The sequence below is a fragment of the Symsagittifera roscoffensis genome, unplaced genomic scaffold (assembly GCF_963678635.1).
Source record: "Symsagittifera roscoffensis unplaced genomic scaffold, txSymRosc1.1 SCAFFOLD_918, whole genome shotgun sequence".
NCBI classification, from domain to species: Eukaryota; Metazoa; Xenacoelomorpha; order Acoela; family Convolutidae; genus Symsagittifera; species Symsagittifera roscoffensis.
In genome coordinates this window covers 1-16,031 of record NW_026971147.1, presented here as the reverse complement: position 1 = coordinate 16,031, position 16,031 = coordinate 1, and the positions used below count along the sequence as shown (strand labels likewise).

The window sequence follows — 16,031 nt, the reverse complement described above, 5'->3', positions numbered from 1 at the left end:
ATTCCGCAACAAGGACGCTTCCTTTGTTCTTCTTTTGTGCTTTCATTTTCTTTGATTGCTTCGACAAAATTTTACCATGTTTAAATACTTGTCTATGGAATTCAGCAACAGTTTGGCCTCGCAATGTCCGACCTGAATGTTCCGACTGCCCCTTAATCATTATCGAAATGTTTTTGGTACAAAAAACTATTGAAAATTTATAAGTTTTGGTTAACATCAAAAAACAGGTATAGGCCAACAAGCCGAAGGGCTAACAAACCGAAATTAGGATTTCCATTCCAACAAGCCGAAAATGAATATTTCTATGCATCATAACAACAAATTGTCATTGTTGTTATGCAATTGTTACGTAATTCTTATGTAATTTACTTTATTTTGATGTAATTTCGGCTTCAAGATAAGGCGGTTTGTAAGCATGGCGGTTTGTTGATTATGTGCCCAAAAATCATGAGTGAAAATTTGAGGTGTACGAAATTAATACGATCATTTTGTTTGCCGCCACAGTTAGTTGCCGCCTCAAATGGAACGTTTTTATTGTGCGATATAATTCACCTCGCATAAATAATTCGCGTGACGTTTTGTCAGCATTGAGAATAAAAGTTTCAAAGCGCACATAATTTAGACCATTTTCAAACTTCCAGTACTTTACAAAAAATAGTTGGAGGTAAAACATCTTTTTAAGTTTGAACTCAGGGAATCAATATCTTCAATGGTTTATGAAAAACGTTTGTTCAAAACTATTTTTTCGATCGCCACACCAAACATAAATATCCCGTTTTCTGCGAAAGTCGGAACAAAAAATGAAAACAATATCACAAAAAGCTTAAAAAAAAGAAATCAAGAAAACCGGTATTATTTTGAAAAGTTTTCAATATTCGATCTTCGAAAAAATTATACACCCGATTGAGCTGTTTGAATCTTAAGCAGTTTTTTCAATCGCCTTTTCATTTCGAAAAACGAACTCAATTAAAAAACCAGGTTTACGAAGGAAAGCCTTAATTTGAGATAGTGTCTGGAAACTGAGCATTCCTTGCGCGACTGCTTTTGAAAACCTGGCTTCCGATTCATCCAATGAATCGGCATGTTTGGAAGCGTGGACTGCAGTTTCTTTGTATGCGTTGCATAATTCTTCATCACACTTGAGCTCACTTGTTAGCAGCCACATTCGAAACTTGTACAGAAAGGCTGTAACCTCAGAACCTCGCAGGAACTGATTCCCAATTTGCATCCAGAATTGATCTGGAGATACTTTTAGCAAATACTCACAGTTCCAGGAGCTTCCTAAATACAAGATGCTGTATCCAATTGCTTAATTGTGGAAAAAAGCAACAAAGAGTGCTTAAGAAGAAAAATTATCAGTTCAAGTTTCGCAAAAATGTTCTGCATGACAAAAGGCATATTTTCAAAAGCAATAAAATTAAATTAGTTTTGACTAGAAATTGGTGAAGCATAATGTAGTACCGGGTACAAATTAATAGTTAATCATCTTAATTAATCATTAGTTGCCTTTGCGCGCGACCTTAATGGTCAGACAGTGCGCGTTTTATTTGTGGCACCGTGTTGAACTACTTGATAAACTTGAGCTTAGTTATCTTTTGAATTACGTACTCCTACAATTTCTGGAGCATCTGAGAAGTTGTTTAAATTTCTCGGTGCCGCCAAAGAAAACTAGTTATCATGGTTTGTATATTTCTGGGACCGACCATCCGAGGATCTGACAGTCCCATATGACGATGGGTCACATTTGTTTCAAGCTTCAAGTTTGAGTTATTGGTAAAGTTATTTTGTATGTTCAGCTGTTGCTTTTGGAACCAAAATCGGGAGCGAACCCATATGAAACGGGGAAGCGAATGTGGATAAATTTACGAGGTAAGCAAAAAAATTGAATAGAGAAAATTGGGGGGGGGGCATGCGATTTGGTTAATGGTTATAGCTTTGAAGGCTAAATGGAAGCTGGGGTTTTGCATGTATTCTTTTTTACTACAAAGAGTCCTGAAAAACAGCGAAACCTGGAAACATGTAGCCCAGTGAGCTCGGGAGTACAAAATGACTGAGGATAGAGTAGACGTAGTTAGCAACCGAAAATCAGCGTCGCTAAAAAGTTATGTAATAGAAGGAGTTGGATTCGCAAGAGTGAGAAAACTTTAGTTCTTTTCAAACTCTGATTCTTTATTTCAAAATCATTGGTTTGTGTCGTGCAAGATCGGCGGTAAACAAAAAAATTCGGTCAAGGAAGTAAGCCGCGCAGACATATTGAAAAAAACTGCGGTCATGACTAAACCTAGACTATTAATATGTGTTCCCAATGAGGCACAGCGTGCAATCTGTTTAGCAAAAGGGAAGGAAATTTCGCTAACTTCTACAAGAAATTGATATCGAATTCGTTAATTCAATTACCGAATTCGATATCAATACAGAGGATTACCGAATTCGATATCAATACAGCAAATTTGACTGGGAGGTCATGGGAGAAAGTAGAGGGATGGGATGTTTGATAAGGAACGTAAAAACGTTGATGAAGGCGGTAAGGGGAGAGAATAATGAACTACTCAACGGAGATACAGACGGGTTGCAAAATTTCAATTTCAACTATTAGTGTCAAATTAATCTTCACGAAAAGAAAACTCACTAGAGGTTCAAAAATGAAATCTGTAACGCTTGAACAGAAGGATGCATATCTCAACGCGACGCGAAAAGTCAACCCGTCGGACAAACAACAAGGTGAATTTCTTACTTAAACAGGACCACGGCGACAAATTACCAAGAACAAAGCTACTTCAAAGATGGGTGTGGTTACCATCAAAAAGTTGGTGTTAAATCCTACCAGAGAAATTGACCAGGCAATTAGGTGCATCGTAATAAAAAGGTAGGATCACGATAAAGAAAATCCAGAGGAGGTGAAGAACGTATTTTTTTTCATTAAAACGTTCCGCATTAATTCTGAAGTTTTTTGTTTTCATTATCAAACTGGTATCATCTGCAAAATGATTAGCTTGTTGTTCCGACTTTCGATAAGAAAGTAACGGAATATTTGTGCTCGGGGTGGGTTTTTTTTTCTTCAGACAAATTTCGACTTTTTAACTAGCAATTTTTTTTATCATTCGAAAGGTATTGTTGTCCTGAGCTCAAATTTGAAAAGATATTTCACCTGTGATCATTTTTCGTAAAGTTACGGGGGCTTAAAGATTTCAATTTTGGCCAATTTGGGACAATTAACGCGCGATATATTTTGCGCTATTAACGCGTAAGCGGAGAGTTAATCCGTCTTAGAAATCGTTCCAAATTGGTTAAAAGAAGCTTATTTGCCAAAATTGGTTTGTTAAACAGAGCGAAATCTATCCTATTGTACTTTATATGGCGTGTGGGGGATGATTTTCAAAAAAAAATTCAAATTTTAGAAATTTTTTTTTTTCATTTTGTTTTATTTCATTGAATTTTTTAAATGTTATTACTGCTCCATAAACCTTAAAAGGCAGTCGGAACATTCAGGGCTTCGCCCTGATACGAGTAGTCTTGTTTTTATTATTTAAGACTGACTGAAATCATTGACATAGAGGACGAAGACTATTGGTCCAAGAACTGTCTCTTGTGGCACTCCATGATTCAAAACTTCAGGTTCGATTCTTGTTTTTGTCAAATATACTGCCTGTTGGTTTTTTCGGAAATTTTTTGAAAAGGATTGTAGCCGTTTTTGAGAAACCCATTTGTTCAATTTTTTGTCGGAACTTTTGTGAGATATTGAGTTGAAGATTGAGTAAGATTCGAAAAAATTGCAGTCAATGTTTAATTGCAACAATTGAATTACAGTATTTCCATGCATCGTATTTGAAATTTTGTCGAATACCTCCTTTTCTAGTTAGTTTGGTAATAAGGATCTCTCATAAATTTAAGCAAATTTTGGCGTCAAGGAATATGCCGTTTATTTTCCCCCACACTGTCATTTCCTTTATTGTAAATTGATTTCATGTACGCTTTTTTCAGCTCATCCGGAAATATATTCGACTCAATGCATTCATTTTTACGAGCTGCATGTGTTTATTCATTGAAAATTTTGAATATTTAAAGCTCCAAGATGATTCATAACCAGTAGTTTTTTTATTTAGCAAACTATCAAATGACTGAAGTATTTTTTTTTCTGGCAACTGGCCTGAATTTCGAGTTTTTCCTAACAGGGAATTGGTTAAACCCTTGAATAAAATTTCTGCTTTGTGTTTTCCAAGGTCTGCAAACGCTCGATTTAAAGTATTTGCTACATCAATGTGATTTGTTAGTTTTTTGCCGGAAGGAGACTTTGAAGAAACTATTTTAGTACACATTCCAATTTTTGAATTAGTATTGTTCTATTGTTTTTTGGTATATCAGTTTGATTTTTGTTCCGACTTTCGATACGAAAGTAACGGAATATTTGTGCTCGGGGTGGGTTTTTTTTTTCTTCAGACAAATTTCGACTTTTTAACTAGCCATTTTCGACGGATTTTTTTTATCATTCGAAAGGTATTGTTGTCCTGAGCCAAATTTGAAAAGATATTTCACCTGTGATCATTTTTCGTAAAGTTACGGGGGTTTAAAGATTGCCTTTTTGGTCAATTTGGGACAATTAACGCGCGATATATTTCGCGCTAAAAACGCGTAAGCGGAGAGTTAATCCGTCTTAGAAATCGTTCCAAATTGGTTAAAAGAAGCTTGTTTGCCATAATTGGTTTGTTACAAGGAGCGAAATATATCCTTTTGTACTTTGTGGGGGGGATGATTTTCATAAAAAATTTTAGAAAAAAAAAATTCATTTTGTTTTATTTCATTGAATTTTTTAATGTTATTACTGCTCCATAAACCTTAAAGGGCAGTCGGAACATTCAGGGCTTCGCCCTGATACGAGCAGTCTTGTTTAGTTTCTTGCCGGAAGGAGATTTTAAGGCACCTACTTTTATGTAGTACGCTTTCTTATTTTTTTAATAAGTTATTGTGGTAACTTTCTGTTCTGAAAAAATGTATGGTGATCATTGGGCTCTTTTTCTTTTCGCCCCACCTCACATAAGCATGGAGACGCCCGGAGTAGAGAAAACTAGCGTAGCGATGTAGAATACGCAACCTCTCCATAAATGAGAACCTATGACGCTAAACGGAGAGTTGTCCTTTTCTCTTAGATGATATAGAGTGACCCGCGAACGAAGGACATCATCTGGGATCGCAAGTGAACATAGTAGTAGTGGCTGAAAAAGCAAGTGACTCGTCATAACGCAGAAGTTTGCCAACGTAGGTGGCAAGGTTTTTGTTTTAATAAAACCAGGGACGAGAGGAACACAAAAAAGTTGATTGTGAATCGAAATAACGAGTCGGAGTTTTTGAAGATTAAAAACGAGTACCTGGACTGCATTTTGAAAAAATAAGGATTAAAAAGACAATTTGAGCTCACTTACGATCAAATATTCCCCTGTTCCGTCGATATCAAAATAACATAAGTAATTGAAGATGGTTTCCAACACCACGTAGCTTGATCAGGGCATTTCGATTAGCGAAATTATCTGACCTTTTCACAACAAAGCAATCGTGGGCCACAGGACCATTAGATTCCTCAGCAAAGGACGAAACAACCACAAAGATGGGAAAATATAAACGAACGGGGAAACTTGAAGCAACCAAACTTGAAAACGACCTCGATGCGTACAGTGCTGATTTAAATGAACCGGACAAAATGCGTTAAGCTTGAAATTTAAAACGCGTTTTTCTCCAATTGGGTTGAGTTTAGGTGAAAACTTATGAAGACAAAACTTACTTAAAATTTTAGCAGAATCAATATGGTTTAATTTGTTTTGCAAAATTCGGGCCCAAAATCTACCCCCAAAAATGGGTCATTTTGACTTTTTTTAGATAATCAAAAATTACGCCAAAAACACCCCATCGATCACAGATATGATTATATCAAAGTGAACCACTTACGTACCCCAACAAACTTGAAAGGGTATATTCTTCAAAACATTGTAAAAAATCATATTTTTTTGTTTGAGAGACAAAAAAGGTCGTTTTTACTTTATAAAATACCAATTTTTTATTTAAAACAATTTTTTAACGGTTTGCAAATTTGTTTTGGAGAATATACCCTTCTTAAAGTTTGTTACGCTACGTAAGGGGCTCACCTTTATATAATCATGTCGGTGATCGATGGGGAGTTTTTGGCGTAATTTTTGGTTAACTAAGAAAAGCCAAAATGATCCATTTTTGGGATTAAATTTTGGGCCCGAATTTTACAAAACAAATTATACCATATTGATTCTGCTGAAATTTTAAGCAAGTTTTGTCTTCATAAGTTTTCACCTAAACTCAACCCAATTGGAGAAAAACGCGTTAAATTTCAAGTTTAACGCGTTTTGTCCGGTTAATTTAAATCAGCACTGTAGTATGTAGTATGTCGATTGAGGAACGTGAAGACCGAGCATAAGACGCCAGGCTATTGTGATCTATTAAGACAGCGCTGCAGATGAAAATCCAATTGTTCATGGATGCCGAAGAAAAGATGGCAGTATTAACAGAGGAAGCCGAAGTTTGTTTAAAATTGGGTACAGGAGAAGATGAACTTAGAACATTTGGATTGCTCCCCCAAGTGGAAACTTAAGAAAATTAAAGAAAAGCAGCCGAATAGAACGTTTAAAGCAATTTTTGTGTGTTACACTAGCAAAAAGAGCCTTTATATTGTCGTATTTGGATTCCCTACCTTTTGCATGTGTAATTGAGAGGGGATGGGATCTGTTTATATGGACTATCTCTTACAATTTTGGGATCTCTTTAATTTATTCTGCCCAAAACTCCAAATTTCGAGGTTCTGTAGTATTCTATGTACAAATACAGAGACCAAAACACTGAACGCATTGATTCATTTTGTTAATACAAATGCTACAAATGTTAATTAATCGTTAGATACTCGATTGACCCTGATGTTCACACACAACAGCTCATTAAGTTTATGAGTTATGAACAGTCGTGATAGCATAATAATTGATAAAGTAAAATAGTTTTTACTTGCCTGTATACATTTTTTTAAAGTTTATTATTTACTCTTGTGACATTTTAGATTACGAACTTAGCAAGCAAGCAAGGTGCTCACTTACATAGAAGTTTCCACTTTGCAACGGCAAGGACATGAAGTTCGACTAACTTCCTCGAAGTTTTCGTTAAACGGTCGCATTGATTTAAAGCATCGGCTTTTCGATAAGCCTGAAATGTTGAATCAGAAAAACCGCAGGTTTTTTGCCTTGCATCGCGATTAACTTAACTGCATTATCAAGTTCGAGAAAGCGTTGTAAAGTATAGCTTAAAGAACAGGAATTACCAGCTTTGATTGCATGGAGCAAAACCACTCGAATAGTATAAAACTCTGTTTAAACAGAGTTTCAACTAACGTTTGTTTTGACTAGCATGGATTTTTAACACAGTTCGGTTTATAAATTCTGGGCCTTTATTTCTCAGAAATCCATTTCAGCGTATGACACACCCGTACCCAAGGATTTTTTGTGCAAGATCTGAAATTCTTTATTTCTTACATACGTTGTTTTTCAGATCTGAAGTTCTTTATTTCAGATCTTGACAAGAATTTGAAAATTCCGGAACTGAAACTTGGATCTGAAATAGAAAATTTCAGATCTGAAATAACCTTGAAAACAAAATTTCAGATCTGAAATTAGATCTGAGAAACCCTCTGTGAAATTATCACTTATTCATTTCGTGCAAAATATTGAGTTTTTATTTTTTGATGTTTCTGCAATACACAATTGTGTTTAGATTGCCTAGCGGTAAAAAACTTCAGAATAATTTCAAAAACAGTTTTTTTTGAAGCAAAGTTTTCTGTTCAACTATTTAAAAGTTTTCAAAAACAGTTAGAAAACCTATCAAATTGCTCAGTATCTGCTAGTAGCTAGCAGAAGCTATCAAAAACAAAAATATGAGAAATATCAAAAGATTATGTCAGACTCATTGATTTTTCAGATCTGAAATAATAAAAAAAAATTAAATTTCAGATATGAAATAAATTTTTTTCAGATTTGAATTAGCCAAGAAAAACTAATTTTCAGATCTGGTATTAGATCTGAAATAACATATTCATAAAATATCCGAGGGTTATTTTAACAATTCACAATCCATTTCAGACCTGAATAAGAACATTTACTAGATACGGGCAAGCTAACTGCCATATTCAAAATCCTCCAATAACGAAAACATGCTTACCATAAGGAAAATTTTTATCAAACAATTCAATGCACGTATTTTCTGGAAAATTGAGAAAAAAACTCGCAATTTTCAAATATGAAAAATTATGAAAAATTAAAAAAAAACATTTTAAGAAAAAACTGCGAGAGAAAATTAGACTTGACATAAAAATTAATGTTCTTTTTCGAGTCGCACAATGACGTTTATGATCAACACAAAGACATTTTAACTGTGATGCCTCTCGCTGTTTGAGCAGTATGTTTTTTTTTTAAATCTTGGGTCAATTTTATTTGAGACAGAACACAAAAATATATCAGAAAATCTAAAAAGTTTTGATTTGTGGCAAACATCTGCTGGTCATATATGTCCAGTATTTGCATAATATCTATCATTATCCTATTGACTTCGTATAATTTTCAATTTTCATATAATTTTCTGCAAGACAGAATGTTTTTACAATTACATAAAATTTTACTAGGCTATAAAAATACGCTTTATGAGTCTTATGCTAGCGTTATACTACTAAATAACGGTTAATAGGTTTTAAAATAGAAAATAACTGATGCATATTCTTGACCCACATGAAAGAAACCTATATTTTAAACAATTGCTAGATTATTCACAGGATTTGTTTTAGAAATAAAAAACAGCTTGAAAAATTGCATTGTTTTGCGGTCAAAATCTATAACATATAAAAAAAATTTAAAAACAAGTTTTAAAATACGATTTAATGTAATGACCAGCCCGTCTGAATAACTTGCACTTTCATGAAACAATTCCTTTTGACATTAAAAAATATACAATGCAAAAAAATTGGCAAATGATTATTCTAGAAAAAAAAACTGAGACTTTGTAAGCCTCAGACTATACGAATTATTTTTTTTTGATTTCCGTGAACAAAAAATTGCAACATGCACAAAAATCGTAACGTCTTGAACGCTCTGACTGTCCCTTAGTTGATCTGAAGTATTTTTTACCGCTAATTTTCAATATGAGCTCAACCCGGGAATCCCCCCTAAGTGACCAACCGTAGAGTTTCCCCCCAGCCACGTAATAAATTTGAAAACAATTTTTTTATGTTTTCAAGTAGCATAAACTCAAGCTGCAAATTAGTGACAGCCACAGCAGCGCCAACGTGTTGCGAGCTTGCCAACAAAGGGTAGGACTCTCTATACAAAATTTAGAGCCGGTTATCGCCGCAAAGTGGCAACGCACTCGTAGCGGCGACCTTAAGTTGAGACTCGTCTAATTTAGTCTTTTGACCAATTGAAAAAATTTGGGACTAGTGCAAATGCTTTTTCTTATTTTGGAAACTATGGGATCTCGGAATACGGGACCTTTTTCATTTTAGGACCTAGGAATACGCAACAGAAAAAGATTTGAAGCTGGGAAAACGGGTTCAGGACAACAAGCCGGCAAGATTTTAAGCCGAAAGGACTTGAGGCCAAAATTTGCTCTTGATAAGCACCTCAAATCACTAATTTTTTTTATCTGTAAAACGTTGTTTTTCAAAAAGTTAGGCTAGTTTATTCCACAATAGGCGCTATTCACGATAATGCGCCAGTTAGGATTGGCATCCGGTACTAAAATCAGGCGGCTTTAAAAATGCTTTCTTAAATATCATTTGGAGGCTTTATTTTATGAAAACGCCAATAACTAGTGAAGCAAGGTCGTGAAGAGGAGAAAACCTTCAAAAATTTTTAAAAATAATCATGCCTCATGACTTTATGAGAAAGTAAAAATATTCGGCTTGAAACCCTAAGTTTACGATTCGGCTTGAAATTCCGTCGGCTTGATCTCCAGCACCTGGGAAAAACAATAGATCACTTGTGAGAGTTTGCGACATCAATTTTAAGCCTAAAAATTTATTTTTGTTAAAAAACAAAATGGATCAAAAAGTAGGTAATTGTGAAACTGACATATAAAAAAAACAAATTAAGGATTATTTCTGAGATGCCTTGCGCTATTGTGAGCCAAGAGTTATCAAGTTTAAAATTTAGCAACATTTTTTAACAAACTCAACTATTCTTTGCGCGCCCATTTAGACGCACATTCAATAAGCCGAAACGAAACACTTACGCAATTCACTCTAACCATGCAAAATCTTCTAAATTTAAATTTATATTCAAGTCGGATCAACCGAATAATTCCCCCCCCCCCCCCTCCCAAATCGATTTAGGGGGGGTTTGCTGTTTCATCGCTGAAAATTGGCTTATTTTCAGCGATGAAACAGCAAAAAAAATCTATAAGAATGAGCAAATTTCATAAGTTTTAGCGATGATTTTCTACGGAATCATTACTGAAATAACTCTGCAACAAACTCGGAATTACACATGAGTCATCGCTAGAAAATAGCGATCGCTGGGAAACTACAGAAAAAGTGATAAATAACGGTGGGACTTCAACCCGGGTTGTACGGTTAATCCTTCAAATCGACTTTTGAATGCCAACTGGAGTTATATCTATTAGCCGTTTTTTTGGGATTCAACCAAACGTGCGATCTGAATTCAGAAAAATCAAAATAGTTTGCTAGTAATGATTTTTTGTCAATTCGGTCTGTTTGTGTTAAATGTTAAAACCGGCGGTTAATTTTAAAAGGATCATTTTAACTATTACACACTCTATGGTACCAGTAAAGAATTGCAAACCCAATAAAGAATTCAACGGTAAAGCTTATGAGATCTTTGTACCTAATAATGAATCTCCCCTTTTGCTAAAGGGGCAATAGTTACAGAGGTGTTTTAAAAGTCTCGGAATTATAACTAAATACTGAGTTTCTGAACAAATGAATCAATCAATTTTTTGAACAAAATTATGTTGAAAGTGTACTAACGCTCCATGAACGGTTGTAGCATCATTGAGCCTCCAGCTTCCAAAGAGTCCCCTAAACACACGCAATAAAATTTTCAAAGTTCTTCTCAAATAGACGAAAATCTTTTTTTTTGATTCCAACAAACACCAATAAAGAGGTAGTTTAATCAAATCATTTGTCGAAATGGGCGTTTTTGAAATTTTTATACAAGAGTTTCTGGCAAAAAAATTCAAGTAGATCTTGCAAAAGCAACCTGATCGAGGTAAAAACAACAATATCAACGGACAACTTGTTTGTAATTTTGTTGAAATTCTAGGTTTTTTTGCAAAAAACCTTAATCAGCGCCTGAGAGTGTTTGCTGAATGAAGTCAAATTGAAAGTGTGAAAAAAATATGTTTTTTTTTTGTATTTTCGAGAAATTTAGCTGTTCCTTCTAGTTTTGCTTTCTTCCAATGGCGCGCGTTGCACCATAGCAATTTACAGCACCCCATTGGCGTTAGCTAGCAAGGGGGCTCAGCGATCAACATATATGCCTATTAAAACGCTCGAATTTTTTAAATAGGTGCTTTTGTTTAGTGAAAAAAATCACCTGATTCGTTAGGAAAATAAACTTTCGTTTTGTCTAACATTCGATTATAAACACGCTATATGAATATACAAGTTTTAGTAAATATACACCGACGCAGCGAGCTAGTCAACTGCGTGGCGCTCCTCTGATGAAAAGATTGAATGGATTGAAAGGAAGGATTAAAATAGTCAATCAGAAATGAATATTCAAAGTTCTCAAATAAATCCTTTAAATTCTGAAAGTATTCAAAAATATACCGGCCATTAGAGAAGTTAAAGGTGACCGTTATTAAAACAAGACTGATCGTATCAGGGCGAAGCTCTGGATGTTCTGACTGCCTTTTAAGGTTTATGGAGCAGTAAAAAAAATTAAAAAAATAAATTTATTAAAATAAAATGAAATTTTTTTTCTTCTAAAATTTGAATGTTTTTTAAATCATCCCACCACACGCCATATAAAGTACAAAAGGATAAATTTTGTGCCTTGTAATGAATCAATTGTGGCAAATTAGCTTCTTTCAACCAATTTAGAACGATTTCTAAGACGGATTAAATCTCCGCTTACGCATTAATAGCGCGAAATATATCGCGCGTTAATTATCCCAAATTGGCCAAAATGGCAATATTTAAACCCCAATAACTTTACAAAAAATAATCACAGGTGAAAGATCTTTTCAAATTTAAGCTCAGGACAACACTACCTTTTGAGTGATATAAAGAAATTCCGTCAAAAATGGCTAGTTAAAAGTGTACATTTGTCTGAAGAAAAAATACCCACCCCGAGCACAAATATTCCGTTACTTTCATATCGAAAATCGGAACAATAAGTAAATTGCAGATAAATGAAAGTAACGAAATTTTGTCAGTTTTTTGTTGAAATTTTGTCAGTTTGAAGATGCAACGAAGAAAAACTAATTCTTTCAAAAATATCGATTTAAGAAAAAATAAAACAATAGAAAATCAAACAAGAGTGCTCGTATCAGGGCGAAGCCCTGAATGTTCCAACTGCCTTTCAATGTCTATGAAGCAGTAATAACTAGGAAAGTTTAAATGTAACAAAGTATAATTAATTTTTTTTTCTAAAAAGTTTGAGATTTTTTGTGAAAACATCCCCCCACGCGCCATATTAAGTACAAAAGGATAGATTTTGCTCCTATTAACAAATCAATTATGGCATATAATCTTCCTCGAACCAATTTGGAACGATTTCTAAGACGAATTAAATCTCGCTAACGCGTTAATAGCGCGAAATATATCGCGCATTAATTGTGCCAAATTGGCCAAAATGGCCAAAATGGCAACCTTTAAACCCTCATAACTTTACAAACAAAAATGATCACAAGTAAAACATCTTTTCAAGTTTAAGCTCAGTACAACAATAGCTTTCGAATGTTGTAAAATTCCGTCAAAAATGTCTAGTTAAAAAGTCGAAATTTGTCTTAAGAAAAAAAAACCCCACCCCGAGCACAAATATTCCGTTACTTTCTTAGTCAAACAAAAATCAAACCTAAGCGAATTGTACATGCTATGTTTATTTACTATAAATTTTGAAATCAGTTGGGTCTTTTCGGTTATACCCCCCCCCCCCCCCCCCCAATATATGAAAAAAGCAATGGACATTTTTATAATCTAATTGGGACACTGTTCACTGTTACTAGGAAATGCATTATATTTTTATGGAACTGGTAAAACGAACCATTTTAACTTAATTTAGCCTCATACTGACTTTTTTCTCCAAGTCTAGCCAATTTTCTGAGCATAAGTTTCACTGAAAGCTGCTAAATGCGTTTTTAGTTGTCGTTAACTTCGCAATTTTTGCCAGTTTCTATCTTGATTTAACGCTCGGAATATCAGCCCTGCATTTTTAAGGAAAATCAATCAAACTTTGTTACGAAAATTTTTATTTTCCTTTTTTATCCTTAGGGGCAGGGGTATAACAAAAAAACATCAGTTTCGTGCAAAAGTCTTTCAGCGAAGAAGAACATCCAACGGTTCTGATTGGTTGGAATATTTTCATCATTCAGTCCCTCTATCATTAGAAAAGCCCTCGGTCAACTGCATTCTTGTACATGGATATGTTAATCAAAACACATGCTAATAGGCAAGTACCATGAGCTATCAATTGCAGTTAAACTAGAATAGCAAAGAGAGCAACTATGCCGCCGCAACAATTGCGAAAAACGACGAACATTTTATTAAAAATCGTTCATGTGTGAAAAACTATTGAATACGAAAATTAGTAGAGGAAAAAACTAATTCTGACAAATGCGAAAAATTTCTGATGTTTTTTCACCAGTTTCAATTCAAGAAAAACTGGGAACTTTTTTTGGCAAATCAAGCAAAAAGTTGGCGGCATCGCTAATGCCTTTTTAGGGATGTACAGAACCTTCATTTGCTTTTTTGTAAGAGAGCCAGAAGAAATAATCAATTTTTGATTTTAAATGCAACTGAGGGGCGAACTGAAATCAAAAAAGGCGAAAATCGAACGGCGCTCGTAGGCAGACTAAAGAACGGAGGTTGGTAGCCCCTTATAATAAACAACTAACTTTTTGCACACATCTTACTTGTAGCCAAACTGAAATTCTCCTCAGGAAGAGAGTTTGCATCAGAGAATGGTAGGCCTGTTTGGTTTTCCTGCTCAAAAACCAAAAGGGTAGCTTCATCAAGTGAAGTATCGTGTCCTGAAATGAACAAGCGATAGGCGATAGTTCGAGAACGATACCAATTTAAACTAGTCGATTTCTAGAAAGTTAACTAAAACTAAGTTGATTCACCATGAAGAATAAGTTACTTGGTTTCCTCGTGAAAAAAAAACAAAGTATATGCCAATATCAATACATACGTTCTATGCAAGGTCGCAGCATCCCCGAGTCTTCTGCGTCCAAAGAGTCCCCTAAACTCAAGCACATTAGAAACTCTGTCGGTTTCAAACGTGTTGCTTGCCATGATTTTATTGAATTTGTGTGAAAATGGGATCGATTGAATCGCAAGGAAATGAGCGTTAATAGCGGTGGTCTTCACAGAATTTTTAACAATGATGCAAATAATTAAAAAGACAGACAAAAAATGCCGTTTTGGGGCATTTTAAAAAAAGTTTTCACTAATATTTAGGATTTTTTTGAGCCTTCCAAATCCAAATTATTGGGTTTTGGCTTTAAACGCGCCTTTAGTGAAATTTTTAGATTGTTCAACCAAAACTGGATGTCTTAGCTTGAGTTGTACGCTTAATAAATATGTAGAAACTAAGAGAAGTGAAAAAAAAAATTGTTTTTTTTTTGTGTATTAAATTGTTAACAAAATAATCGATTCCCATGTTGCCCTCAGACAGCAAATTGCAGAGAACAATCGATTTAATCCATTGTTTTATTAAATGTTTGTGTTAGTAATTCTAATAAACTAAAATCAATTAATATGGTTCATTTCCAGATTTTTTTGTTTCGCGTTGTGCAAAATTTTGAAAAATGTCTTTATTTATTTATGTTTTGCAAAAAGAGTGTACGACGTACTCGACTTCCAAAGATTAACTTTCTCAACTTGCAAAAAAAGTTCGCGCCCATCACCCAGTTTGCACCCATCTTTAATTTAAAACGGGGAAACGACTCTTTTTACGTGGAAAATCGCTTCTCATTGAAGTGAAAAAAGTCGAAGATCTATAAAAGTGAAGAATGATTGAATGTAATTCGTCTGCAATATATTTTTGTGCTTTTTTAAACATTAACAGCATAATTTATTTTTAGTTGATCATAACCATTTCATTTTTTCACTTCTATAGACACTGTACTGTCATAAACTCATTTTTAATCAATCTTTATCCATGGCACTCCAGTGTGGGAACAAACTCACCTTCCGGATAGTGCTCTATTGCTTCCAGGTTAAAACTCTTCTCAGTAGGATCATTTTTCTCTGAATTTTGGTTGCCTGCCTGTGTTCCCAACATAGCACCAGTGGTCACAGTTTTTTCAACTTCGGCCTCATTAGAAATCGCAGTCCCTAAAATTACAAAAACCATCAGGAAGCAGTTAAATCAAACTATAACAAATATATAAATATTACTGTTCAAAGGGGTTCAAAAGCCGCTATATAAAACACCACATTTGGTAACTCAGTGATTTTACGGTTGTGTATGAAGACTTTAATAGTTTTTTGTTCTACATTCGAATGATTGAATGACTTTTGGTCCAAAACTATGCGCAAAAAGTGGTTTTGTGAACTGTAAAACCAATCATCATGATGTTTGATCCACAAAAATTTCGTTTGCCACGTTTTTGATTGCCAGATTTCTTGCCAATAAACATCAAAACTGAGTCAATATTAAAAGCGGAAGAAATTAGTTTCGCCCTGAAAAAAATTGCAGTACAGAAGAAAATAGACATTTGATTAACAGAAATATCTTTTTGATATATTAAGCAGAAAATTTTTGAAATTTAAAAATGTTTTTGGTTACCAAAATGGT

At 34.4% G+C, this 16,031-nt stretch overlaps 1 protein-coding gene across 1 annotated transcript; it reads right to left on the bottom strand.

The window, feature by feature from the left end:
- Window positions 1-904: 904 nt before the first annotated feature.
- Window positions 905-15,559, bottom strand: LOC134856175 (uncharacterized). The gene is made up of 5 exons (XM_063872539.1): window positions 15,422-15,559; window positions 14,421-14,471; window positions 14,143-14,259; window positions 11,033-11,083; window positions 905-1,281 (listed from the first exon to the last, which is right to left on the bottom strand). Exons 1-5 carry the CDS (start codon window positions 15,513-15,515, stop codon window positions 920-922), a joined length of 675 nt encoding a protein of 224 aa, XP_063728609.1. The 5' UTR covers window positions 15,516-15,559; the 3' UTR covers window positions 905-919.
- Window positions 15,560-16,031: the final 472 nt, after the last annotated feature.